Source organism: Mycteria americana, chromosome 8 (genome assembly GCF_035582795.1).
Source record: "Mycteria americana isolate JAX WOST 10 ecotype Jacksonville Zoo and Gardens chromosome 8, USCA_MyAme_1.0, whole genome shotgun sequence".
Classification (NCBI taxonomy): domain Eukaryota; kingdom Metazoa; phylum Chordata; class Aves; order Ciconiiformes; family Ciconiidae; genus Mycteria; species Mycteria americana.
Genome location: NC_134372.1, coordinates 28,384,593 through 28,411,895, shown reverse-complemented (window position 1 = coordinate 28,411,895; position 27,303 = coordinate 28,384,593). Strand labels below are relative to the sequence as shown.

General features: G+C 49.7%; 1 protein-coding gene across 4 annotated transcripts in view; it reads left to right on the top strand.

The window, feature by feature from the left end:
* The window catches only part of WDR59 (WD repeat domain 59), a 50,692-nt gene extending 27,880 nt beyond the window's left edge, over positions 1 to 22,812 (top strand). Inside the window, exons 15-26 of one of the 4 annotated variants that reach the window (XM_075510486.1) lie at positions 567 to 662; positions 2,076 to 2,232; positions 3,521 to 3,590; positions 3,882 to 4,035; positions 13,903 to 14,036; positions 15,479 to 15,560; positions 16,929 to 17,041; positions 17,348 to 17,495; positions 17,588 to 17,660; positions 19,216 to 19,342; positions 19,782 to 19,924; positions 21,053 to 22,812. In XM_075510486.1, the coding sequence (XP_075366601.1) occupies positions 567 to 662; positions 2,076 to 2,232; positions 3,521 to 3,590; positions 3,882 to 4,035; positions 13,903 to 14,036; positions 15,479 to 15,560; positions 16,929 to 17,041; positions 17,348 to 17,495; positions 17,588 to 17,660; positions 19,216 to 19,342; positions 19,782 to 19,924; positions 21,053 to 21,288 (1,533 nt within the window). In that variant the 3' untranslated portion in view covers positions 21,289 to 22,812. Of the gene's footprint in view, positions 1 to 566; positions 663 to 2,075; positions 2,233 to 3,520; positions 3,591 to 3,881; positions 4,036 to 13,902; positions 14,037 to 15,478; positions 15,561 to 16,928; positions 17,107 to 17,347; positions 17,496 to 17,587; positions 17,661 to 19,215; positions 19,343 to 19,781; positions 19,925 to 20,415; positions 21,028 to 21,052 lie in introns of those variants that run through there. The other 3 variants (XM_075510487.1, XR_012776916.1, XM_075510488.1) reach the window with 3 other exon arrangements.
* The last annotated feature ends 4,491 nt before the right edge of the window (positions 22,813 to 27,303 follow it).

Below are 27,303 nucleotides of genomic sequence, written 5' to 3'. Positions count from 1 at the left end.
ATCCTTCTCCTCATGCAGTTGCCCCCAACCCCATAATAGACAAAATCACCAGCTAAGCATCCAGCTGCAGAAAGTTAATATTTTTGAGCTGAGATGTTGCTTCCTGCTCTCCTGCACAAACTGTTTTAAAAATGAGGAGACATTTTACACAGGCCCCGCTAATTCCAGGCCAGGTGTTTGATCATCTGGTATAGGAAGTCTTATTGCTGATGAAATCCATTCCCCAGCAGCAAGTAGATGGATCAATTTGGCTTCCTTCCTGGAAAAAAAACCTGATTCAATCTGCCACAAACTGGTATGGAGCGTACGGGCTACAGTAGTATAGAAGCCCAAATCCTGGCTCAGAGTGTGCTCAATCTAGGTGAACCCTCGGTGCTCTGATCAAAGCTCACAGTCGTTCTTCAAAGCAGACAGCACACCAGTGGGTCAGTGTGGCTCCAGTGGATGTTATGGGATGTCTTTGGCCTCTCTGGATCCTGGCATCTTAGTTGTTCTGCAGACAAAAAAGGATGTGGGGAAGGTGTGGTTGTAACCATGATTCAAGCTGCATCTTGTATGTATTCCAGATACTGAAAGACACTTCTCTGCAGAAAGTGAAGCGGAATCAGAGCTGCCTGGAGCCCTGCCTGCGTCAGCTGGTCTCCTGGCTGGAGTCTGTTGTGGTATGGAGAACTGTGTGGGCTTTCTGCCCTAGTTTGTTGTCTTCTCCCACATCCCACACTTCTGACTCTGCAGTGAGAGTCCAGCCTCATTAGATGTGTAAATAGACCCCTGTGACTGACTGTTACATTTGTGTAAGCATTTCTGGTTAATGTTGAAGAAAACTGAGCAGATGATTAGATGTGTGTTGTTTCTGAAAATCAGGCCCTGAAGGTTTGCTGCTTTGGGGAACTCTGCATGCTCACTGAGTTTCAGGTTAGCAGGAATGACTGAGGGTTGGAGCATCTTAGTGGTGCATGGTAGCTTCCCAGCTCAGAGTGTATCTCACTAAGTGCCAGGGCATGGTTATCATCTGTGAGAGAAGATGAGAGGCCTCAGGTAGCTGATGGATTCATTCTTGTCTGAAAGGCAGTGGCAGATGTCTTTACCTCCTCAGTTCTAGTCAAAGATCCTGCTAGTCCTATTCTAGGGTCTTTGCGTTCTTCCCTCATAAAAAGAAACTGTGAAAGTGTTTTTTCTGAAGCCTTGCACTGAGGTTTTGTAGACATGATACTGCAGATAAATCCAAGTCGCACTCTGCCCTTAGCTGAGAGATCTGTGATACCTACTCAGCATCCCAGTGTCAGGTATTAGGTTTGTGTGTGGGTGAAGTGTACCGGAGTGGGTGTTTTTAGCATTCAGGAAAAGATTGGAGAGTCTCCTCAGGTTTCTTTTCTGAGAGGCTTTGTTTATTCATCACAAGGAAAGGGCTTTTTTTACATGGAAGGGCTTAATTCTGTTTGGTTTCAGCAGTAAAGTTGGAACTTTCTCCATTGTATGGAAGGAAATCTGATGACTCAAGCCAGGCCTTGCTGCCTTTAAAGAATTCCTTTAAACCTAAGCCGTAGTACTCTTTGTCCAAATAAATGCAGATTTCTGCCAAAATTCCTATGGATAGGCCTGAGGTCCCCCAGTATTTCATATCACCTGCCTTCCTCACTTCAAGTCTCCAAACCTGCATTTGACCCCCCACAGTTGTGTGATATTCCTATTTAAGGATACTTTGTCTCACTTGCATCATTGAGGTATCAGGTTTAGCTCAGTTCCCTGTGTTGAGAGTCATATCCAGAGTCTGAAGGTCAGATTTTCTGTATAGTTTCCCACTGTTTCACCCCAAGTTAAGCTCTGTATTTCAACATGGCTGCGGTGGGAGAGAAATCTCTGGACAAGCAGCCAGAGAAGCCCTTTCCTCAAAGGTAATAGTGCTTGCAAGTGCCTTTGCAGCCAGAGCAGTAACCACGCTCTGTGCTTGATCTGCTCTGGCTCAAAGGACAAGCACCTTCCCTGAGGCTGCTTGGCACTGTGATGCCCAGTACTCCTGCTGGGTTTCCTTCCTGTGGCAGCAGGAATGTGACCTTGGGTAACTTCTGTTTCAGAACCAAGAGGACAGCACATCCAGCAATCCCTACGCTTTGTCAAACTCCGTAACACCCCCTTTGCCCACGTTCGCCCGGGTCTCCAATGCCTATGGCTCCTACCAGGACTCTAACATCCCATTTCCACGGACCTCTGGAGCCAGGTTCTGTGGTGCAGGTTAGCCCCATCACTGATATGTTACAACAGCTACCAGGGGAACGGTCCTTTTAATATCTTGGGGAACACTTGCCTCTGAACAAGACAAAGCTTTGGTCGCTGCCATGCAATGAGTAAGAAATGGTATTAAAGTAGCAATGTTGTGATTATAAATTTATAGATAACGAGTCTAGTTAGCAACTGTTTGCAGTTGGTGTTGCATGTGGGATTTTAGGATTTGGAAATGCAGGACTAGTTGAAGAGATGGCCTTTGGCTGGTGGTATGCCAGAGGCATTGTCAGATTTTTTACAGAAGACTGGGAATAGCTGTTTTCCTTGCCTAGTTCTCTCCATCAGACTGCTGGACATATTTTGGCGCTCAGTCTTCACAAAATTACTATGATTTAGGATTGAACTTAGGCCTTGCTGAAGCCATACTCTTGTTACTAACCACTCTTTTCTCATTCTGCACCCTTTCTGTTGTTCAAAATAGCTTTCCCAAGGTAATTGGAAAACTTCTCCTAAATGGAAGATGGGGTATAATCACGTCCAGGTTTCCAGGAGAGCGTGTACAGTGCAAAGATCATCCTTAAAAAACAGGTTAAGGTCTGAGTAAGAGCTGTTAAGTTTCACTGAGCTGTTTCAGATGCAAGCATGCCTCCTCTAGACCTGACCGCATCCTGGTTCAAGCATGTTTTGAAAGCTGCTTTTCATACAGGCCTCACCGAATTCTCAGCAAAAGTACAACAGAGTAGTATTGCATTGAATAGGCTCAGTGAAACCTGCTAAGTCCTGAAACTCTTGCAAGAGTGGGTGGCCGAAGACACTTGAGATGCTAACAAATGGGGTAAGGCTTGTAAGAGAGTGATTTGGAGTTGGCTTCAGATGGCTTGGGTTATTCTTTTGAAGAGGAGAGTTGTACAAGCTGCAGTGGTTTCTCTGCATAGCCAAACATCACTCACTTGCCTCTGGAGTATGAGTGCTTGACAAGTTCTGGTGAAGAGTTAAAACATGAGTATGTATTCGCTCATTTTCTTTTACTGTCTTTTGTCTAATGTCTGTGAGCCACTTGAGATGGTGCTTTTCAGACAATCATCTCAACAAAACATGCTCTTTAATGGGTTTGCAGGGAGTGGATTTGGGTTGAGAAAATGTGGTTGCCTACTTGTAGTTCAAAAGCGCTCCAGGTAGTGGATAGGCACCCAGCCCCTTGACTCTGAGGCCCCTTGACCAGGTTTCCCTGTGTAAACCACCCCTGGGTTATCTACTCCTTGTTGCATCGTCTTTATGCCATGTCCTGCCTCTTCAGGGTACCTGGTGTATTTCACAAGACCCATGACCATGCACCGTGCAGTGTCTCCGACGGAGCCCACACCCAGGTGAGTACCCTGCATCTCATTTGAGGTGTGCTGCTGTCATGGGCAGGAAAGCAGGAGAATATCAGATCCTACACTGGAGCTACTGACCCTCAGAAAGTACTGACCCCTAGTGTTAGCTGTGCCCTCAACACAGAGAGGCTGGTCCCTTATGTCACTGGCACTCAGCAGAGACCCTTTCCTTCAACACACCTGAAACATTGCTAGCAGCTTGGGTGAGCGGAGATGTCATTGTGAGCCTCCAGAGCAATTTGGTGGGTGAAGGCTCCTGAAAGTGTATTCTCTTGTTTCTAGGTCCCTGTCAGCTTTATCAGCATACCATAGTGGCCTCATTACTCCAATGAAGATCCGCACAGAGACTCCAGGCAATCTGCGTTTGTACAGTGGGAGTCCAACACGCAGTGAGAAGGAGCAGGTCTCCATTAGTTCTTTCTACTACAAAGAGAGGGTAAGTACCAGACCAAAAAGCCTTTCCTAACACTTCAGCTTTTATGACCTGTATTCCTTTCATATAGCTATGAGCATTGCTGGTAACAGAAGCTTCATATTCCTCTCAAGAAGGCATCCTTTTATGGGCAGCTCTGTAAAAATGTCACATGGATTTATCTCCTATTAGTAACTCCTTTACTGATCCTCTCTAGCATTTGACCTGCTTATTTCAATATCTCTCTACACTGACCATCACAGCTTCCTGTCTCCCTTGCATTACATAGGGTTAAAATCTCACACTTAAGAAGTTGTAGTCTCCAGATAAGTACATATAGTCAACTCTGCTTTTCTCTGCACTCCCTGATGTGTGTAACTGCAAAGGGTTGTGGCTCTCTGCAGGTTACTGATGACCTCTCCTGGGTTATGGGTTATATTTGGGTTATTTCTATTACAGATGTCTCTTTCAGGGTTATGTGCCCCTTTGGACTGTTCTAAATGAAAATCATTCCTACATGATTCTCCAAAGATCTTCCAATCCACATACTTCTGGTTTAGGTGTAGGTCTTGCTGTTGTTGCTGTTTACAAGCAAGGCTTTGGAGGAGAGTGGGATTGTTTCCTTCCAGGATGTAGTGGGTGAGGAAGATCTGTTGGTAACTGTAAGGTGGCCATAGGGCAGTTCTGAAGCAGCTGAAGGCCTGGCATGCCCAGAGCAGATGCTGTGGGAGTAAAAGGCTGTGCAGCTTGCTCAAAAACAAACTCTCTGTGCTTCAGCAGGGGGTGAAGTGGCTTGCAAAAAAACAGGATAAGCTTCCACCAAGAGCCTGAGAATTCAGGGCATTCGGGTAGTTTGCCCACTGTCCATGCTGAGACCACGCATCTGCTGCAGCAATGAAGAGCTTCCAGGTACCCCAAGGAAAGCCAAGAGCTGTCTGCACTCTGCTGCAGTGGGGCTTGGGAACTCCTGTCCTGGGAGCAGAGGGAAAGTCAGAGCCTTAAGCTCTCATCCTTCCTGGGCACCGAAAGTGGTCTTGATTTTCCAGTACTGCTGGACATGACAGTTGACCCCTCAGGGACTGTGTCCTGCTTACGTGATGTGAGTTAGTCATTACATCTACCAGCTGTGGGGAGAGCCTCTCTTCCCTGTTGCAAGCTTTGCCTCCATACAGACCCCAGAAGACTCTTGGAGTCCCCATTCTGGTTTGTCTACCCACAAACTTCTTTTTGATGAGAAGAGAAAATGGTGCTGCCTGGTACAAGAATTATAGCCTGTTCTACTCTGTGCAGGAGAGTTTATTTGAAGAGCTACCTCTGTCCTCTGCAACGTGCTTGTCTCCGACATGCAGCTGTCTAAGATGACAGACAAGGCTAAAAATAACATATGGAAGCAGCTTGGTGCAATTTCATGTGACCTGTCTCCCCAGCCCTTGTATTGATGGCGACAAGACTTTTGTCGGGGAAAAAAGTCGAGAGAACAAAGCATGTGTGTAGCCGTGTCTGCCACAGAAAATTCCTGTGTTCCCCTTCCCCGTGCCAAGCTATCTCCTCGCACACTGGGTTGGAAGAAGTGTAAGGGCCCTAGCAGGGAGCTAGCTGAAATGTTCTTGCAGATGAAATAGTTTTAAAAAATCCAAAAAAGCTGTATCTCCCTTCAGCAAAGGTTTTCTGATTCTTCAGGAGTTGATGTCATGGCCTCTATTAGATCAATGCTATGTGTTTTTATGTCATTTCATTGTGAGGATTTTAAAAAGCTCAGACTCTGAGTCTAGTTAGCTCCTTGCTCTGAAGCTTGGATTTTATATTTGCATTAAATTAACACACAAAACTTCAGTTTTTAACTCTCATGTTATATAACTTCAGCCCCAAAACTGAATTTGTCAGCGATAACCAGGTATTTAAATCCCGTGTAGCAACCACTGGCATTGCTACCATTAGCAAACAAATGGAATTTGCCCATTGCTAGACAGGAAATATGTCATGTTCCCATAAAGGCAGGGGATCTGCTGAACCCAACAGATCTCCTTAGGAAATCAAAATGAAACAAAATCTGGCACTGAGCCTTTCTGTGCTCATTTAAATGTGTGTATATACACACACACACACACACATATATATATATATATATCTTTCTAACTTTTTATTCACACATGCACACTCCTCCTTTCTTCCTCCCTCTTTTTCACTCCTCAAAAAACCCCCACTAAAGAATAGTAGTCAGCAGAAAGGAGAAGCTGTATCTATACTGTTGCAATGCCATCAGTGTTTCAAACCTGGATGTCTCTTAAAGAAGGTGTCATGGCTGTGTTTTTCTCCCCCCAGTTAGAGGGTCATGCCAGTGGGGACCTGGGGACAGGTCAGCCTTGCCTGAGGGACAGCTGTACACAGGGGTGGTGACAGCGGTGTCCTCATGCTTCCCATCAGGGAATTTGGCAGGGCTTGGAAACTGCTGCTTCTCAGGACGTCCCTCAGGCTTTGCCTAGTGCCCACCTGGTTGCAGACCTCTCAGACTCACAGCACATGGGAGTGTAGGCTGGCAGCAGTGACTGCCTACAGGAGAGCAGGACTTTGTGGGGGGACTGAGCTTAGTTTTGCTGCTTCTCTGCTATACTGAATTTCCTTCAACTAACCCTTTTCTCCTTCTCTTGTGAGGCCTGGTGGAGGAGCCTGTACCACAAGGCTTCAGTCTTCTCCTCTCTCTTTCTGTGAGGCCCCTGCAGCCAGCCTCACTCCTTGGCTCCCTGACTGCAGGGTTCTCCCAGCAGTGAGATGCAAGGGAAAGTAGAGGCTGAAGGCATGGCTGATGGTCCTGACTGCCTATCATCAACTGGAAATAAATGTAAAATACATTGCACGTGACACAAATTTTTATTGTGTTGACTCTTACAGAACTATAACAAACTCTTTTTTTCAAGTGAGTGCACAATAATGTGCTTTGAGAGATTCCATTTATTGTTGCTATAATACTGCACTGAGTATTTAATGAAATGTCTGCAAGTTCATAATGAAAGCCTACTTTGGAGCTATTCTGCATAGTCAATCAGTGAATTTGATTGCTCACTCAAGCTGAATGAGTTCCTCAGCCCATAATGACAATTTCCACGTGGCCCTGCCAAGTAGCAGGGTCTCTGTATCCCTTCTAATATCTTGACATGTGGCTTTTATTGTTTAAAATGAAAGTGAACGGTTACAGCAGGTTCCAGTGAATGAAGTCCTGGAGGATGCTGGATGTTAAAGGGATATTTGAGTAAGCAGGAGTGTTTATCTAGCTTCCTGCAGATTTCTGTGCTATGGCGCTGGACAGCTGTGTTAAAAATGATGCAGTTTGCACTTAGCTGCCTTCCTCTTCAGCCAAGAGGAGTAAAACTGGTTGGAGTAGGAGCCTGGCATGTGGGGCACCAGCGTGTTGTCCTCTGCTCTGCTGTCAATTCATGGTATGAACAAGGTCACGTGAAGCACGTAATACAACTCCGTGTGGAAGACTTGTGGTGTTCAGATTTGTGGTTGCTAAAGTCTTCCACAGAGGCTGGTGTGGGGCACAGACACAGCAGCCCTTGCTTTGCCAGAGCCGTAGGTAATGTTGTGTAGTACAATCATGTGTGGATGGAAGGGGGGGATCATGGTTTGCAACTGTTCATTGTGTAACAGAACCATTGGGAACAGTATCTTTTACTCTGCTGGTTCAGGGCACTTTTCATTTCAGTTTATTTACCTTTGTCTTTAATTTTCTTGGTGTCTTTCTTCCCTTTTCCTGGGTATAACGTTTTCACATGCAGATGTCTCCTCGCTCTGCCCGGCGACGTTGGTCCATACAAGCAATTAACGACTTCCCGGTACTGTGCGCTGTGCTAATACTGTCCTTGATATAACCCTGTCTTCTGCCCAAGGGCCCAAGAATAAAATGCCACCTGCCTGCCTTTGAGTAACCTGCACAGAGGTGGGGGACTTGCACTCCACACAGGACCTAGGGATTTAGTAAGAGTGAATGCACGTGTAAGTGGACAGGAGTGGACACTGGTTTGCAGGGTACAAACATTGACATGCAACATGCCTATTTTACCTGGCCTAGCAGTCAGGAAAGGATGCCAAGGTGTAGTTTGAAGTGTAAGAAAAGATCAACTTCTAAGAAACAGAGTGCACTGCAGAGGAGCTGAATGATTACTACGCATCATCAACCAACTGATAAGACTGACATTAGAGCACCTGAAAAAGATAAGTGATCCTCCCTCTCCAGCAAGGTTTTAAGAGCTGTGGAAGAAACAAACTGGTTGAGCTGCTGACAACGATCTGTCATCTCATTAAAGTGAGCTGCCTATTCTCAGTGCAATGCACCATAAAGTCTTATTTCCTGGAGCAATAAATAGAATTTCTCCTTAATTTGTGATCTTCTCCCAGCCCTTGGAATCGCACCACCCTGCATTCAGTTCAAGTGGTTGCACTTCCAGCCACCCTGGCAGGTACTCCCTCCTCCTGGCACATGCCCTTCTGAGACTGCTTTGACAGTCATTTTCCATTAGTCAGGTCCACGTGTCCCTCAAGCTTGAACATCATTCATGTGAACATCTTGATGATATCAGCGTTGCTCAAGCTGTGCTGTAAATTTGGGCAATTACTATCTCATCACTCATCTGCCAAGCATGGGCAAAGCTTAGAAAACTCCATTTCAATTTAAAGATGATCTCTTCAAGTTCGTTTTTCTTAATGTCTGTATGAACAACTGGTTTTTCGCAGCTGCTGTCCTTCATGCTATCTCTTCATGAGACAGCACGGAATAAAATAGAATCCTGTAACACCTAATTTAACTTGGTATAATAGGATCAAGCCTTCCTAATTACAACAGCTCTAAGACTATACTAGCAAATAATAGATGAAAGACACCAGAAGTAATTTACTTGACTCCATCAAGGCTTTCTGCAAAGAGCTAATAAAGAAAGGTGAGCAGTGGAGGCAAGAAATGAAGTTCTGTCTTGGACCAGGAATAGACTGAAAGAAAGAAAACCAAGCAAGGAACTTTACAGCCTGTGGTGTGGTAAATTGTGATGCACAAAGGGCCACAGTTTAGTTCCCTTACCACTGGCTTGGAAGGAAGAGGAAGTAGTGATGTGATAAAGTTACAATTTTGTGTAATGCATATTTAAAAATGATACATGAATTAGTCCAAGCCTTGAAGGATTGATTGTATTTGTGGATAACCTTTGGAAGAGGGCTAATCATGTTCTCTAAGGTGGGCAGTAGTGCCCAAGGCAAAGATGCAGGCATGCATAAAGAGAGGTGTGGATTATTTGTGCAGACCAGGTACCTTCCTTCTGGAAGAAGAGCTCAGCGTTGCTTAAGGTGCTCAGGGAAGCAAGAGCTTAGCAAGTCTAGAAGAAGGAATAATTCCTCCTTCTTTCTAGGTAATGACTAGTCTCCACTTCTGAAATGCCTGTGCTTCAGGGCAGGTGCCAGCTATTAATTGGTGGACGTTATAAAGAAATATTCCTGCTGTGGGGCACTTGATTCAAAAGTGCCTCAGACTTTTTAGCCCTTTTGTGGAAGGTGCCTGGTACTGTGGAAGATACTGGAAATAGTAAATGTTGATTATTTTGAAGAGAAAATCCAAGCAGTGCTGCATGACCTGCAGGGGGGAGTTAATCTGTAGGCAGTTGTTCAGAATAAAGGAGCTTAGCTTTCTGCAGGGAGCCAGCAATTTTTAAATTTTATTTAAAAAAATAATATTAGAAGCAGCTTGAACCTGACTTTGAGCAGGTTTAACTCTTTATTTTGTACACGCCTTATTGCGGCCTAATCGTTGGCATCAAGTCTGTTCCCTTCTATCCGCAACCTTTCCCTTTGCCCTACTAACACCAGTTTATACCACGAACCCTGAAATTTTGCATATGCTTATGCGAAACAGGCGCTTTACTTTTCACGACGCTACTTACAGCACTGCCTGCCTCAGCAGGATCCAAAGACACACACACCCAAATGTTGAGCATCCTTTCCAAGCAGGCATGCAGCATTTTGTAACTACTTCTGCTGAGTATGCAGTGATGATGGTGGTTGCTACGAAGCAGTTGGTGGCTTATTCTTGGGCTATCTGTTTCTACATGTAACCCATTTACTGCCATCGTTATCACCTCAGATTGCAGCAAATTACAGCCTTGGGTACAGTAGCGCAGGTGCAGGCTGGCTTTTTTAGTCATTATTCAGTGCTGTTCCCCGCTGTCACCTTCAACCCCATGATTGTCATAAATGCTCTGGTTTCTTTCCTTCTTGTACTCTGAGGAACTGATGAGTCTTAATTTACTATTACTGTAGCTATTTTCTTTCTTTTCTTCCTCCTTAAACTCTCAGGAGCAGCTGGGTAGATGCAGTTCTCCTTGGCATGGATTCTAGGCTGCAGAAAAGGCTAGAAATGTCAGGGGCAGTGCAGAAGACCTGTGTCTCTTACCTTCAGCTGTCAATAGTTAGCTTGGTGCACGCACGTTCATTTCTGCTTCAGCTCCAACCTTTATTTTCCCTGCTCCTCCTCGTGACCTGTGTTCCAGCCCCTAGGAAGAGACTTAATTTCTGTTCTACCCTAATGCCCCTGAGCCTTGATGACACCTTTCGATAACACCATATCGAAAGTGGGAGCTTTTCCTGGGAGAAAAGGTGAAGCAAAAGGGAGAGAGGAACCTTGTGGTAGACCTTGCCCAGACAGACCCAAGCTAGAGCTCTCCTTGCCTCTGGTAATCCCTATTAATTTGCTCAAATACTGCCTGGTGGAGAGCTACTCCTGTAATTAATGCTAGCAATTATTTGGTTCAAAGTAGAGCTGCTGCTGTCAGTGGTGATGAGCATCCATGATGGTTCCCATACTTCTGATCATAGTTTTTTCTAACACTTTGTTGCTGTAGCTGAGGCAAACCTGAATTGCAAAAAACCAGACATTTTTAATGGTGACTTTACACGTAGCTTTGTGATTTTCTTCTGCCACGGCTCGAGGGGCAGGATGTAATGGTCATGGAAGTGTAGTACTGGCAGGGCATATGGCCATTGACTGACTCTACTCCAGGAGCTGCACCAATAAAGAATTAGGGCTTCCCTTTCTGCCAGTAAATAGGCAGTGCTAAGAGGAAGAAAACAGGGTGATTTTGTTGTGAGTCCAAGTTTTCAGGGGGTTCTGATACATTTAGTGTCTTCATTTGTCTGGTGATATGCTAACAGCAAGCAGTGGAAACCATTCATGGGATCTCTTTTCCATTCTCATCCTCATTTGTTGTCATTCTCCTCCAAAAAAAGTGACTGAATTAACTGTGGAAAGTGATATGTGTTGTCCATGTTTCTAGTCTTTGAAATGCCTGTTGGGAGGCTTCTTCAGTCCGCTCTTGCAGAGGGCAGGAGCAGGTTGAATCTGTTCCTGATGACAGGGCAGAGAACCTGCCTCAGTCAGAGGGAACTCTCCATCGGCTGCAAGTCCTGGGAGCAGCTGGCTTACAGATGGTCAGGAGGTGGCAAGTTGCTCTCCAAATTACCTGCCAAGCTCTAGAAGCCCTTGGTGATAGACCTGCAGAATGTGGTTCTGCGTCTGCAAGCCTGGGTTCAAATACCTGCTCAACACAGCACAAATAACAGGTTTTGTTGTGAGAAGCCTAGTAGCCCTTCCAGAACAGTGCCTGAGCTCTTGCCCTGATGGCATGTCATTGTGCTGGGGCTCCCAAGCTTTGCTCAAGTATTGTTTTTGGCAGCATCAGCAGCTCCTTGCTGCACCTAGGAGACAGCATTTGGCTGCCCTGACAAGGAATGAGGTACAGGTGCCACTGTTATTTGGGAATCTTGTTGTAATACAGCCCACATCCTTCAGCACGGGAAGGGTAGCTATGTTTTTAGGTGTTATCAAAAGAGGTATAGTCTGCCCGACAGCAAGAGAGCCAGAGCTGATCCAGACAGTGCCTTGATTAGGAACTGATGGACTGAAGAGAGTTTGGTCTCTCACCTGACCACGTTCTAGCCACCTTCTACTGCATAGTGCTTCTCAGCTTCAGAGTGATGTAGCAGATAAATACTGCAGGCAAATTCTGCTTGGACAAATTAGGACTTGAGGGGATGTGGCAGAGAACAGAATCATGTCCTCGTCAGCCAGCTTTTCCATAGCACTGAATGCTGACAGCCCTGTTTCCACCAGCATTTGGCACTTCTGAATGTTGGGCAGCATGCACACTCTGCTCCTCTTTACTCTGGGAAGTGGTGGAAGACCAGGGGAACTGGTGATGCTCTGTCACATGGGCATCTCTGGAAAAATCCACCTTCACCTCCTTGAAGTCTGAAATACCTTCTTCACTTACTGTCAAGCCTGTGCTTGAGCCTCTGAGCCTTGGTCACCCAGTGTCCAGAGTGACTTCAGGAGCACATCCTTTTTGCTTCTTGTGGCATGTGCCAGTAGTATGCTTAGCATGGCAAGACCTACTCAGCACATTGGCCTAAGCTTGGGCCAGAGAGGCAGTGAAGGAGGAATTAATTTCTTAAGGTTATTAGTGTGGTTTGTTTTTTTTTTTAAGGGCATTTTGTGTCTGTGATAAGCCTGCCCAGGCTCTCACAGGACTGCATGATCATGGTCAAAGGCAGTTTGGCACCCAGCCAGCCCAGAGCTGGCCTGACATCCACAGTAGAGGTGACCTTGCTTGCAGGCCAAAGACTTGCCCTTCCTGTAGGCCAGCCTGCTCTTCAGGAGCACTGATGTGTTGCTTGTGTGAGCTCTGCCTGCCTTGCAGGGCCGTCAGCACAGGGATCTTCTGCTGTTTCCTTCAAAGGGGCTGTTCTGCTTCAGATAGGGGTGTAGGAAGCCTCACCACAAGTGCCTCAGGACACCCACCGTAGCAGTATGACCAGGAGACACTTCTGCATAGGAGCATGGACTCCGTGTGTCAGTGAGAGAACATGCCACAGGGGAGCAGCATCGCAAAGCGTCCTTCGCTGCACTTGGGAGCCCTGCATAGCAGCCAGTGCTTCCCTCGGTAGAGCTCCAGTGCCTTCTGCCTGTCGTGCTGCCACACATCCTCTCATCCCTCTTCCTCACTATCCTAAGAGCGAGGAGCTGGAAGAGGCCAGGATACTAGCCAAATACTCTACGGTGTTTCATACAGCCAAGGTAGCTTTATGCAGCTTGGCATTAAGACGGCCTCTGTGTCTATTACGGGGAGTATTTGGGAATCTTGGCTTCTTGTTTTTGTTCCCTTATGTTGATTCCTCTCCTTTCTTCTCCCACCCACCTTATGTCCTGAGCCAGCCGTAAGCAGCTGTGAGCATGGTAGCTAAGGATCCTTGCTAGGAAAACTTGGGCCCTGCTTTATCATCTGCCAATTATTTGTTTGAAGCTGTTGATAAAGCAGGAGGTGGGAGCCCTCTCCTGGCGCTAAACAAGGGTGTACTCAAACACTGAAAGAAGAGACCAAAAGAGACAGTCTGGAGCTGTCAGCTTGCCCTGAAGCTAAGGGCAAGCAGAAGTTGCCTCCCACATGTCTCTGTGCTGATGTTGGCTGAAGTCAGCGGTGGTCTGTGTGCAGAGGGTTCCCAGACCAGACCTCTAATGAGAATGATAATTGAATGGTCCTCCTGCCAAACCTGCCCAGGTTTGATTGGCATCCCGATGCTGATTTGTTCTCCTATTGGCTTTCACAGGGGAACTCACAAAATACTTTTTGAGTGAGTTTGACCTTGAGCTCGCTGCCTTGACCTGCTTTTCACTTCCTACAGATGGAGATGCTTGTTCTCCTGGGCATGTCATGGATGTTTTCCAGGGTAACACAGAGCCTTCTGAAAGGCAGGTTTGGGTGCTGCTTGCATTATTCCTGACCCTAGTGCTTTGTTCCCTGGCCCAAGAAGCCTGCTGTCCTCCTGCCCAGTAACACATTGCCATTTGTTCTGCAGAAATCAAGGAGGTGGAAAAGCAAACGAGAAGGGACAGATGCCAACAACCGACCCATCAAAGCCGCTGGGAAAGTTATTATCCAAGATATTTCCTGCTTGCTGCCTGTCCACAAGCTGCTGGGAGAGCTCTACATGTGAGTACGGGCTGGCATCCTTTCCCAAATGAAAGCAGCCATCTCTGGCATTAATGTGCTTTAATCCTGAAATCAGTCAGCACTGATCTTTGAATGTTTCTGTACCTTCTTCCTCTGTTCTTGCCTTGCTGCTTTTTTACGGTATCCCTCTCTGCCCGTGAGAGGGGACTTGTCTCCTATAAATCTGAAAAGTGTGATTGAAGAAATTTGTGATGGGGTATTGTACACAGAGTTTGAACCAGTGATCCAGCATCATCACTGCAGGTTCAGGTTTTCGTCAGCTAAAGAGAGAAATTAGTACAAAATCTTTTTCAAATCACATGCTAAACTCCACACTTAAATGCACAGGCTTAAAAATCCCAATAAATGCACATTCTCGTACTATAAAACTGTTATTAGCTCATAAGGCTTTTTAATTTCAGAAGTGTTTGGAGTACCCCATTTACCTGGAAACTTGGTTGTACATGACAGTGTCTGTACAGCAAGTTCTTCTGCTTTAATGGAAAGGATGGAGAAGTTATGTTTGTTTTGTTTGGTTTTGGGTTTTTTGGTTTTTGGTTTTTTTAAACAAGGACCTTCTTTTTCCAAACTGTCTAATTCAGATAGTTACAAAATCTCTGAATTTTTGCTTCCTTAGCTTTGGTAATACTATCTGGTCCTTCACAGAATTTCCAGTCTGTAGACATTCAGGGAAGAAGGAGGCTTCCCTTCTTAAAGGAGGAGGAGGAAAAAAGAGAGAAGAAATCTTCCTTGTCTCTTTTCTATATTATTAAAACGAATGTTCTTCTAAAAGACCTGTTGGACCTTTTTCTCTGGGTATCTCATGTGTAAACAGCCTGACCCTTTTCCATTTGCTCTAAGATCCTAAGCAGTAAAAGTGTCAAGTGTCTCAGGAAGATTTCTGACGATAAGCAGGAAAGCCCACGTGAGTTTCCTCAGCCCACTTTGCTAGCCCCTCAGAGACTCCCCAGTGGGTGCGTTGTCCTACTGGGGAACAGGCTGAAGACCAGCCTCCTTCTTCACAGCGTACCGCCGTCTCCTTCCAGGTCAGTCAGAGCAGACCATCAGGCTGAATGGGAACAGGACCATGTAACTGATGGCACCAGCTTCTAGGGACAAGAATGAATCTTGGCTTGGTGGTATCCTGGCACAAGTTTGGTCCAATATCTCCTTGGAAGCAGTGCATCTTAGGATCAGTCCCAGCTAGTTTGGAGCTGGACTTGATGTGCAGTGTGTTAGGGAAGAATAATAGTGGGAGTTGCCAGAAGGATGGCAGTGATCCCTGAATAACAGGGGAGGAAGGGATGGGATCCTGGGCATGCTCACAGGCTCATACTGATCTGGAAGTTCTGGGCTACTCACTGCTGCCAGTACCACTTTCCCCCCATGTACCCTTGTAGGCAATGTGCTAACCAGAGCTGAGCTATCTCCTTTCTTTTTAGACTAAATGTGAATAATATCCAGGAGACTTGCCAGAAGAACGCTGCCTCAGCCTTGGCTGTGGGTCGGAGGGATCTCGTACAGGTACCGTGTTGAATCAGACCTCTTCCTCAGCATGCTGTGCTACCCTCAAATGGCTTGTGCTGTCACCTTCATACCCCAGCAGCCACCTGTGTTCAGCAGTTGTTCCAGGGAGTCTCTCGTTGGTGAACCAAGGCCTGTGGAACAGCCACGGAAGTGGTCTCTGCCTCATTGACTCCTGGCATCGAGAGATTCCTTCCCAGGGCTGCAAGCAGATTGTGTTATGCCCTTTGCCAAACTGAGTGAAGCACATTTTTCAGGGAATTCCCACAGGCAAAGCGAGGAATGCAGCTTACTTTTGAGTCAGCAAATGGAGTAAATGTGCACACAGTTGCCTGGCTGCTGTCAGCATTTTGATCGGTGATTTTGTCTTATGTAATTGTTCCCATTGTTTGGTATTCGTCTGCACTGGCACTGGGTGCTAACTGCAGCTAGCTTCTCCCCAAGAGAGTATGAGCCCAGGGACTCAGCCCCAGAACAGGGCTGGCTGCTTAAATAGGACAAAAATGGGTATTTTGACCCATCCTTTTCCATGTGACTAGTCCATCGCAACAGGCAGAACATTTGACAGGACTCAGGAGTGCCTGAAAGAGATGGGAGCAAGCTGGCACTGCCAGAGGAGCCTGTGCACCTCTCCTGAGCATTTGGCTCTTCCTAGACCTGGGCAGGGAACATGCACAGGCTTACCTGATTTAAGCAGAAGCAGACCCAAGCTGTTGTCTTGTTTCTTGGTGGGTTCTGCTAGACCAGGAGAGAGAAGGTAGGTCTACTTCCCCTTTGTCTGTGCTTCATCTTGCTGTCTGGTTTGCCCATGTTGGACCAGAGCTCGGGTGGAATAACTTCAGTAAGATTTCTCTGAGATACCTCTGTTTCTTGCTTATTTTTCCCTGTCCCATGTAACTCTAGCCTGTAATGCAACTTGCCTTGTTCCTAGCAGACATGGAGGCTTGAGTTGCAGGTTACATGTAAGGTGTGCTCTATAGCAGTGTAGGAAGTGGCATCTTTTACTTTCCTTTCTGTGCTCTCTTGTACTCAGCCCTGTCCTTGTTTCAGTTTCTCTCCTGTTCCTTTCTCTCTGGTTTCACAGTGAGCAGCTGTGGGACTACTAACAGGTCTATTAAACTATAGACTATGCTTCTTCAAAGTTTAACCCAAGCTCAAAGCCAGTGGGACAAGGAAAGCTTCGGTTTTGTGTTACTCTATATATTATTTGTGACACAGTGGCTAAAACTGTTCCCCACTCCCAGGGAGTGTGGGGGGGAAAGCAAGCTCCATTATTATCTCTCTGTGAGTGAATTTGTGCACACCTATGCCCTAGGAGTGTGGTTATTTGTAATTGTAGCTTTGATGCTTTTCCTTCCCGTCTGCCAGGTTTGGTCACTGGCCATGGTAGCCACTGATCTCTGTCTTGGACCGAAGTCTGACCCAGATTTGGAGATACCTTGGGCACAACATCCATTTGGACGTCAATTACTGGAATCCTTGTAGGTGTCTGAATGCTGAGGAGGGGTTGGGGAATGGTTGCTGAAGCAGAGCCCTCCATAACTACGTACGTTGTATGGCATCATTTCAGACTTGGAATAGTGCCACAGCTTGTATTTTCTTCCTCTCTCAAGCCTGAGATGCATCAAGAAGGGAAGCTGCAAGTGTGTTTATGACATGCAGGAGGCAGCATTTGGCCTCCCATCTAGCACCCAGGTCTTCTTTGGCTAACATTGAGCAATAGGCCAGGTGCAGTTGGAGCTCTGCTTTCCACTGTGCCCACAATGCCTGTCTTTTTCATTTGCCAGGCTGGCTCATTACTCGCAGCTCCACGATGTGCAGACCCTGGCCATGCTATGCAGCGTGTTCGAAGCCCAATCCAGGCTACAGGGGTGCCCAAACTCCTATGGCCCCTTTCCTCAGCGTGCCTCCAACCTGGCCTCCCACAGCCGATATGTATGACCACTATTTCTTTCCCGCTTGTCTTGGATATCTTTGAACATCTCTCACGTAGATGACATGATTTCCTCTCCTTTCCCCCTCAACAGCCAAGCTTTACTTCCTCTGGCTCCTGTTCCAGCATGTCAGATCCTGGACTTGGCACCGGAGGCTGGAGCATAGGTACCAAGACCCGGGTAGTAAATAGAAGAATCTGCCTCCCTTCTGGCCTAGGTTTTAGGTGGCTCCTGTGGTTGGGAAAGAAGGGAGTTAGTACTGGCTGTGATTGCAGATGTGCTCTGCCAGAGCAGCTTTCCGGAGTTTGGCCAACATGATGTGACTCCATGGCTGGAAGTGAGCAGGGCTTGCTGTAACTGTGTCAATGCTCCGGCAGTCCTGCCCCTTCTGACTTCTGTAGCGTGCTGTCCAGCTGGGAGAAACTGTTACAAACGCCCTAGACATACCGAGCTAGGCCCCTGGATCGCAGGTTAACCCAGAGCCAAGAGCTCCCACTGCTGCCTTTTCCCGTTGGAGACAAGTAAAGAGAGAGACCAGTTTGTACCATGTTGTTTCCAGCCTGGCTATAGCTAGCAGTCGGGGTGACTGCCTCGATGCTGCTTGGTGCTGTAAGCTTTCCACAGCCCTAGCGCTTTGCACAGTTTGAGGCTGTTACCCATGCCAACTACTCCTGATAATTTTCTTGTCCTTCATGTGCCTGGAAATGGCTCCCAGGATTAGCTGCTCTGTCACCTGCCCAGGGATCGAGGTGAGGCTGACTGGCCTGCAGTTCCCTGGGTCCTTCTTCTTGTCCTTTTTGAAGACAGGAGTGACACTTGCTTTCCTCCAGTCCTCAGGCACCTCTCCCAGTCACCGTGATCGTTGAACTGTTATTGAGAGTGGCCTTGCAGTGTCATCAGCCAGCTAATTCCACAGGGTTCAGGGGAAAAAGCAGTGTTGTGCTTTCTTCTGCCACTGGAAAAACAGCAGCAGTTGGGAAGGCTGGGTTCTTGGCGGCATGAATACCCACGGGCCTAAGGACATTTTCTGCTGAGCTGTGAAAGTGTCAAAAGACAAGTCACTCTTAAGGGCTCCAGTGTCAGAGTTGAAGCTGTTGGCTGATTCCTAGCAATATATATAGCCTCAGGGCAGCATCAGTCCTGTTAGCACCAATGCTGTAACTTTTCAGTGCGATATCAAGGCATCTGTGACATGGGGAAGAGTGGAGAATGGGGGTTAATGGAGCTGATGTTGTCTTGTAGCAGTTATTAGCAGTCTTCTCCCTGCCCCCAGGGCAATACCTTACATACAGAGGCCCCTTTACGTAACAGCAGCCCTGGTGATGAGAGTCCTCCCTGTCTAGGAAAGAGGAGCCCAGGCCTGCCAGGGGTAACGTTCCCAAGCAAACTCCATGGGATTGATTCCCTAGACACTTTTTCTCTAAAGTGGAAAGCAGAAGGGATTCCTCCATGCTAGATTTCTCTGCCTGATGATCCTCATTCCCATCCTGTCACCAGAAGCGCAGTAGGAGCACTGGCAAGTAGAGGTTGGCTCTTAGTTTTCTGAGGGAGGGCAGTGTTTGTACAAATGCAGAAGGTGATACGACCATGCCTTAGAGAGAAAAGCAGGGTGTGCGAATGTGTGGTTTTCCATGTCTCCTTCCCCACCCCAGTTTTGATGAGGTTGGGCTCATGAGTGCTGTGCTTTCTGCGGTATGCTCACAACCTTTCGATGCTTGCAGCAAACAAAGACACGGAGCAGACCTCCACTCCCTGGTGCGAGTCTTCTCCAGATGACTTCCGCTATGGAAACCTAATGTATCCCGATCATCGGGAGCGTGAGAAAGACCAGCATGAGAAAAACAAAAGGTAGGTTATAGGGTGCCTCGGGGATATTCAGGGATGCATCACTCTGTGCCAAAGTCAGCTGGAGCTCTATAGCCAGGTCTCTGTTGATACTGTGAAAACTAGAAGGGAAGTAGCACGCCTGCTCCTAGACCTATTCCTTTAGATAGTTATTTGGAGAAGCTTCATACTGCAGATCAACTCTGCTGGGATTGCACACACATCTATAAGTGGCCGTTGTGGGGGCCCCAGAGGGTGGTCCACCCATTCATCACACCCTTGAGTGTAGAACAAGTGAAGGCCAGATGAATTAGTGTTCAGTAGTGTTTCAGCTACACGTGGGAGGTAATCTGCTGCTCTTCTAGCAATGTGAGCTGATTGCATAGCCATCACTGGGAAGAGGATTGCAACCAGGGTCTCAGAGAGTGAATCAGGTGGATGACAATGCTGTTTGTTCCTCTAGGCTCCTGGATCCTGCCAACACTCAGCAATTTGATGACTTTAAGAAGTGCTATGGAGAAATCCTTTACCGCTGGGGCCTGCGAGAGAAGCGGGCTGAGGTTCTGAAGTTTGTTTCTTGTCCTCCTGATCCCCACAAAGGAATTGGTGAGTCCCTGCTTCGGTCTGCTCCAGCTGCCCAGAGTCATGGCTCTGCCTCAGGGGCTTAGGAACATGCAGTCAACAGGTGGGATGAAAAACATCCATTTAGCTGCCCAGAGGTTAGCTCTGCCAGCGAATGGTTTTAGCTTCTTCACTCTGGGTGGAGATGAGGCTTGCAGATGTCGATTCAAGGGCTTTGTAGACTGTAACAGTTCTCCAGCAAAGCTAGAAACGCACATACTGCCACGCGAGCAATGTTCAGCTATTTATGCTGATGGCTGTTCTTTATTCCCTCTGAATAAGAGCCCAGACATGCACTGTCCTAATCTCTGATCCTGGGCTGAAGTGTCCTTATAGTGCATGCATAAAATTGCAAGATCTCTAACTGTGGGTGAGCTAGCCAAGAAATAGGCAAATAGAACGTTTCTCCCAAAATATTTTCAGCAGTGTAGCTGTTGAGAACTGCCACTTAAGGACAGCTTCTATCTTCTTCCTAGGCCTCTGGGAAAAGATGCACTTAACCTGGGAGGAGAGAGGTGGGTGAGAGATGCCAGAGAAGCAGCAGTTGCTTTTTTAGCTCTTGTTACAGTCTCATCTTGTCACCAGGGACGACTCCTGGGGAGTAACTGGACTGAAAATTGGTGACTTCGACCACTGCCATTGCCCCTCCATGGCTAATAGTCACAGCTGATATAGCATGCATTGAGTGTGCTCTCTGCTCTCTCCGTGATGAGAAACAAAGGCCATTCTCGTTTGCTCTTAATTACACTTCATAGTGATGTGAGGCAGACGAGACCAGCAGGAAGCCTTCATCTCCGCAGCATGTGTCAGTGTGTCCCGAGCTAGAAATCTGACACACGTTCCCAGCCAACAGCAGTTTAGCCATCAGGGGAATCAGTGGGCCAGTCTCTGCACCAGAACGCCGATTGCCTGTGTCTTTGCTCCCATATGGAGACCAAACTAAGGCCTCTATAAGATACCATTCTCCCACCTTGAAGGAGATTTGAGGCAGATCTCTTGGGCATTGGGTTCGGGGAACTCATCTGTTGAATGCGGGGGCTGTATGCAGGGCTTCTTCGTCCACAATTCTGCCAGCACTAACTGTCTTGCTCTCCGCTTCTTTCCTCTGGCCAGAGTTCGGCGTGTACTGCAGCCACTGCCGCAGCGAGGTACGCGGCACCCAGTGTGCCATCTGCAAGGGCTTCACCTTCCAGTGCGCTATCTGTCACGTGGCAGTGCGAGGCTCCTCTAATTTCTGCCTGACCTGCGGACACGGAGGCCACACCAGCCATATGATGGAGTGGTTTCGCACCCAGGAGGTGTGTCCCACGGGCTGTGGATGCCACTGCCTGCTCGAGAGCACCTTCTGAGCAGTGGTGACAGCAGGGTGCCTGTGAACTGGATTTATGATTTAATTTCCAAGCCATGTTGAATCAGCTCTGCTCCACAGTGTCTGGAGGAGATGCCACAGGGAGCTGAAGCAGAATGTCCTGGTGGTGCGCTGCAGTGACGTTTACAAGTGCTTCCAGTATTCCTACACTTCCCAGGTTGCTTTGAGACTGATTTGACCAAACTCCCTGTGTCCATTGCTGGCGATGGATGCCAGACCAGAAAAATTGCTCTCTCCTGCAGAAGGGTGCATCAGTACTGGCCAGTCTCCATTGGGATGAGGAGGTGTTAAAAAGCTCCATCGGAAAGGGCTCGCCTGGCAGAGCCAAACTCGCTCCACCTATGTAGTGTCTTTCCAGGCGCCTCCTTACAGGGGCTCAAAGTGAGCAAAATAGTCGTCTTTGCACAGTTAAGGCAGAAATAATTCGCAGACAACAGTGAGCTCTAAAGGCGAACTGTAATCTGCGCTCGAAGAGCAAATAGTCCATGGGACTGTGCTCAGAGTTGCTTTTGGAAGCAACAGGGTCCTTATTTTGAATGGCTGTTTACGTCGTTTAGATTACCCCATAAAGCAAGAGAATGAAACTACATTTTTCAGGATTACTTCCTAAATAGCTTCTTACTCACTGGTCAGTATCTGCAGCTGGTGTGAAAAGCCCAGCCATGCACCCAAGGTCACTAGGATTAGTTGCTTTCTTCCAGCAGTTTTAGTACCATTACTTTTAAGGTGTCTCCATCTCCTGCTCTGACTGGGTGATATAATGCACTTTAACTTGCCTGTCCCTGCCTTGTCAGTGACATGTCCTGGTGACTGGGAAAGGCATCTGCCTTTTCAGTTTAGGATCCACACAGTGTTTCTATGGATGGTGGCATCTGAGGGTGTTTCAGAAGGCCTTTGCTTCCTTACTGAGAAAACACAAGGAGGACACTTGCTCCCTGTAACTCCTTTTGGCTCTTTTCTCCAGGCTCTACAGGGGGAAATCAATTAATAATTTGAGATTTGCTGCCAGTGTGCTTGAGTGATGAGCCAGGGAGGCAGCAATTTCTAGGGGAAAAGGGGTTTTGGAAGGGTGGTGGGATTCACGGAGGCAAAAGGTTTGTGCCTTTTCTCCATGTGGAGCTTCAGTTGCAGAACGTACCGGATCGATCTGTCTGTTTGGGGCTGCGCCTGCTGGGCGCTCCCATCCCAGTGACACTGCTGGGCCACTGCCTGCGTGGTTGTGTGCACACCCTGAGCGCGCAGCCTGTGCCTCTCCTGAGCAGGCTTCAGCCTCAGCTTTAGTTTTGGGCAAATGTGTGGTCAGGGATGAGCCTGCTGGAGTTACCCCTCACCCCGCGCCAGCGCTGATCCCTTCCTACCGCGCTTGCCTGCTGGGTAGGGCCGTGTGCCATGCCTGCTCCCAACCTTTGTGCTAACTCAGGCTGTGGGATCCTTCTGTGGAATAAACAGATGGTGTATCTTAAACATTAAAACATTAAAATTATTTTTTTAAGTGCTGTACTGATAGAACTTGGTGTCGCTGTGCTAGTTCTCCCTCTGTGGGGAGCCCCCAGCAGCTCTCCTTCCCAGCATGGCAGTCAGTGTTGCACCCCACGGCTGGGCACCCCATGGCCCTCTCCCTGCACCCCAAAATGGGGCTCCCGCTCTGGATACCTGTGCCCAGTGGCAGCAGCGACCTGCAGTAGCTGTGGGGCTCACCAGCTGCTGCCGGGACTCCCAACCCTCGCTCTCACAGTGGCTGCGTTCGTGCAGGGACGATGTGACTGCACGCGGCACTGCAATGCCATGCCAGCCTGGCAACCGCCCATGGGTCGTGATGCACCTCTTGAGAAAACGAAGCTGGGTGGTGTCTGAGCTGCCGGCGAACCAAACCCCACGTCCTGCAGTTCGGGGAGGCCGCGGGCAGCGTCTGTGCCCCCAGCAAGCAGGCAGGCGCGCTTGGGTCCTGCCCGGCGCCGCGGCGGGTGCTCCGGCGGATGCCACAGTGGCCCTCGGGCGAGGGTGCTCTCAGCCAGGAGCCGCAGGGAGAGGGCTCCCGCCCTCTGCCTTCCTACGTGACAGCCATTCAGCTCGGAAGTATTTTGATTTCCATCCTTGAGTCCGTGTGTAGGTTGGAAGGGAAAGGAGACTTGTTATTTAAAGGTGACGGACCAACAGATTGTGGCCTTTATGTGTGTTATTACCGTTCATGACAGGCTATCTCCATAGTATCTGAATACCTCTGAGGTGGAGGGTGGCTGGTGCTTCAGAGGAAGGCAGAAAAGCACTTGCTGTGGCTGTTTGTGCAACCCTGCACAGGTAGGTGGAATTTCTTCCTGGACGCTGCAGGCATTTGTCTCACACCCTGCAGCATGTGTGGTGGCTGCTTTGGGAGTGGTATTGCTCAATGCAGAAGCGACTATTGCAAGGAAACAGGAATGGCTTATTCTCACCTGCCTAGAGCCCAGCAAGAAGAGAAATGCATTGCCTTTGCTGTGCTCGGCAGCCCCTGTCTGGAATAAATGATCAGAAATGGGGTATGCTGCTGCACTGGTGACCCACCCCAGCCCCTTCATCTGCTCTGCCCCCCAGCTGCTTCTCCTCTTACCCACCTGCTCTTTAGAATAACTTCGTAAAGTGCAAAAAGTTCCTAAATCTGGCCGAACCTCGCTCTGAATTTCAGGCTTTAGAGGAGGGAGGGTGAGAGGAGGCAGGCACTGCTCAGGAAGCGGTTCTCGGCACAGAGCGTGCCGGCGTGGACCAAACCAGCTCTGGGGACACCACTGCGGTCAAACCAGGCAAATCAAATAGAGCATCCAGCTGAAGGACAATGCCATAGACCGTGGTCGGTCTTGTGTGCTGGGGAGGGGGGTGACCCCTTCATGGTTTCTGCTGGTGCAGGAACGAGGGGGCCTCGAATTAAACTGGCTGCTCAGTGCGAGGCAGGAGCAAGCTCTTTGCATGCCACGTGGGAAGGGTGTGAAACAGCTTCCGTCAGGGCATCGCACTCTGTGGAGATGCCACCACACCTCCTGCCTGCTCTTGCACCCTTCCCTGGCCATGGCTGCTGGCCGTTGCAGAGGATGATGCCGAGCGCAGGGGGCCTTTGGGCCAACCCTGAGTAGCTGCTTTGGCAAGGCTTGCTTCAGCTGCCTGCTGAGCGCATCCCTGGTGCTGTTAGCAGTGCATCTGCACTGGCTTTCACAAGGACGGCTGGAAGAGAAAGCTCCTATGACAGCCCATGCTGTGCCCTCAAGGCCACTGTCAGCTTTTTAAACCCTTTTTGTGCTCTGCAGAGCTAGCAGGGGTGTAACCAGCGTTGGGTGCTTTCCCTGTCCCCGCCGTACACAGAGAAGGAAGTTTAATCCCTGATGATTGGAGCTTGGCAGAGAAACAAGGAATGATGATACCGGAGAAGGTGGCAAGGAAAACGTTTCCTTGTGGATCCTGCTCCTCTTAGTGTCTGTAGCAGCCCCCTCCTCCTCTGTGACCACAGCCCCATTAACCCAGCATCAGCCTGTGCCAGTGCTGCAGGGCCTGATCCTGCCCAAAGCCCAGCAGCGCATTCCTGCCGTCTCCCTCGTGCCGGCCCCAGCGTCTGTCTGTCTGGTGGGTAAACCAGTTTAGGAACTGATGAGCCAAAACCATTTGGCTGCTCTTGTTTCGGCCAGGCTGATCATCAGCCGGCTCCACTCCCTGATGCTGCTCGCCCTGGGGGCCAGCACGAGGACAGGGACGGGGCCAATGACGGGGACTGGTGGCCATCCGGCAAAGCCCTGTGCAGCCAATTTGGTGCTGTTACGGCAGTGTCTGTAGTACAGCTCAGTCCCAGCACCATCCCTCTCCCACTGCCTCCAGTGCTTGGTGCATCCCTGCTCCTGGGGGTGACAGAGTCCCCCTGATCCCCCATCTCCACCCTTGCTGCAGAGTTGGGGTTGGTTCATCCACTCTGGGGCCACCCCTGTCCCTTGCGTGGGGGACAGGGCCCCCATCACGGAGCCCGGGAGCTGTCAGCACCCTGTAATGAGGGCAAGTGGGGTGTCAGCTCACAACAGGCTTGCTGATGTCCCCAAGCCCTGCTGCAGTGGAGCTGGGGACAGCAAACCCCATGTTCTTGGGAGAGGACGGTAGCAGAGACCCACCAGTGCACCTGGCAGCTTTGCACCCTGTGCCGTGCCAGGAAACCCGGGGCTGGCAAAGGTTGGACCCCTCCCTGCCCCGAGCTGGGACCACGAGCGAGCCCCCAGTGTGGCTCTTTGCAGCGCACGGTGCCCAAGGGACGTGCACACCCCAAAACCTGGGCGTGCGGCGCATCCCCACAGCTCCTGGGCCATCGTTGTGGCGCCCGGCCTGCCCTCCCTCACCCTCCTTGCCCGCGAGCGCTGGTCGGGGCGTGGGTGGAAAGGGAAGGGAAGGAAATGCCTTTCCCTGGTTTGGCCAGCCCCTGCGGCTGTGGGGAGAGGCCGGGACAGACCGGGAAATGCTGGGGGCCGCTGCTCCCAGCACTGCCGCGGCCATGGGATGCCATGGCAGGGCTGGGCTGCAAAGGACGTCCTGGACCCACACCGCTGGCAGGACCGGCCAAGGCAGCAGGGAGGCGGCACAGCTGGTGGGGACGGCGTGGGGGGTCACGGCCGGGGGTTCCCCCTGCCTCCCCTAGCACCCCACAATAGGGTGGCGGCCATCGCGCCTGCCCCAGGCACGCTTGGGGGCTGGGGTGCCCACCGGTTTGTGATGTGGGTGCAGCGGCCTCCGGCTGAGCGCCTCGGCTTGCCTGGATCTGCCTCTGTCCCCACCTCGCCCCCACGCTCACCCAAAAAACCTTAATCCCCACTCGGGAGCCGCCCTGCCATGCCGGAGGGCTGCGCTGGGGCTGAGCTCACCCAGCGGGACCTGGGCCACCCCTAGCCATGGAGGGCATCGGGAAAGCCCGCCAAGAGAGCGGGGCGTCCCACCCCTTGGCACCTCCTTTGGGGTCTCCTGGCAGCCTCTCGGGGCTCCTCCATCCTCCAGCCCTCCCACCCGGCCTCCAAAGGATGTTTTTGACCACCATGCCACAAACCCCTCCATGGGACCTCTCTGCACCCATCTGGTGATGCACCAAGGATGCACCACAGCAGCCCTGGCTGGCGACGTGCCCCCCCAAGCCCTGCTGCTCCCATTGGGGTGGAAAATTAACCCATCCTCCCCAAAAAAAAGGGACTTTTTCCCCTGGGCTGGTGGCAGGGCAATGCTGGGAGCCGGGTGGGGAGGTGGAGCCGACACCAGCTGCCACAGCGGGTTTGGCATCCGTCTTGATTAAAGGCCTCGCTTAACGCCCGGCCGGCTGTGCCTGATGACACCCTGCAGCGCCCCAAAGCTGGGGGGCCGGGGCAGGGCCGGGGGGGGTCCCCATTCCTAAGCCAGCCAACCTTAATCACTGGCTGCAGCCCGGCGCGGCCAGTGACACCAGAATTTGCCTGCACGTGGCTGGCCCCTGTGCTCGAGGGTGTCACCCCAAAGTACCCCTCCACAATCCCAGCGGCTGCGTGGAGGGAAGGCTTTCAAAAAAATGGGGAGGAAAGCTCCTTTCTTGTCATTCTTTGTGATTTATTTGTCCGTGATTCTCTGGGGGGTTTGGGGCTGCTTGGCCCGGCCCGCCCAGCCGCAGTGCCACCCGCCTGGGCTAATTGCATGCGTGAAATTTAATTAAATATTGAAATAAATCAGCAAACAGCCAGGGGGGATATAGTGCCTCACGGCAAGTAGCGCCGGGGTGGGGCTGCCCCGGGAGGGACCCCAGAGGGACCCCCACTCTCCTGGGGGTTTCTGAGCAGGGACTGGGGTTCCTTCTGCCTCGGCCACTGCGGAGCTTAGGGGGGGCGGCACCCTGGGAAGGGTGATAGCCCCGGGGGTGCCCTACACGCCCCCGATTACACCCCCGGGATGCCCCCACGCCCCCCATCCCTCCCCCGGGGATGTCCATGCTCCACTTTACCCCCGCCCCCGGGGTGCCCCAGTGCCCCCCATAACCCAC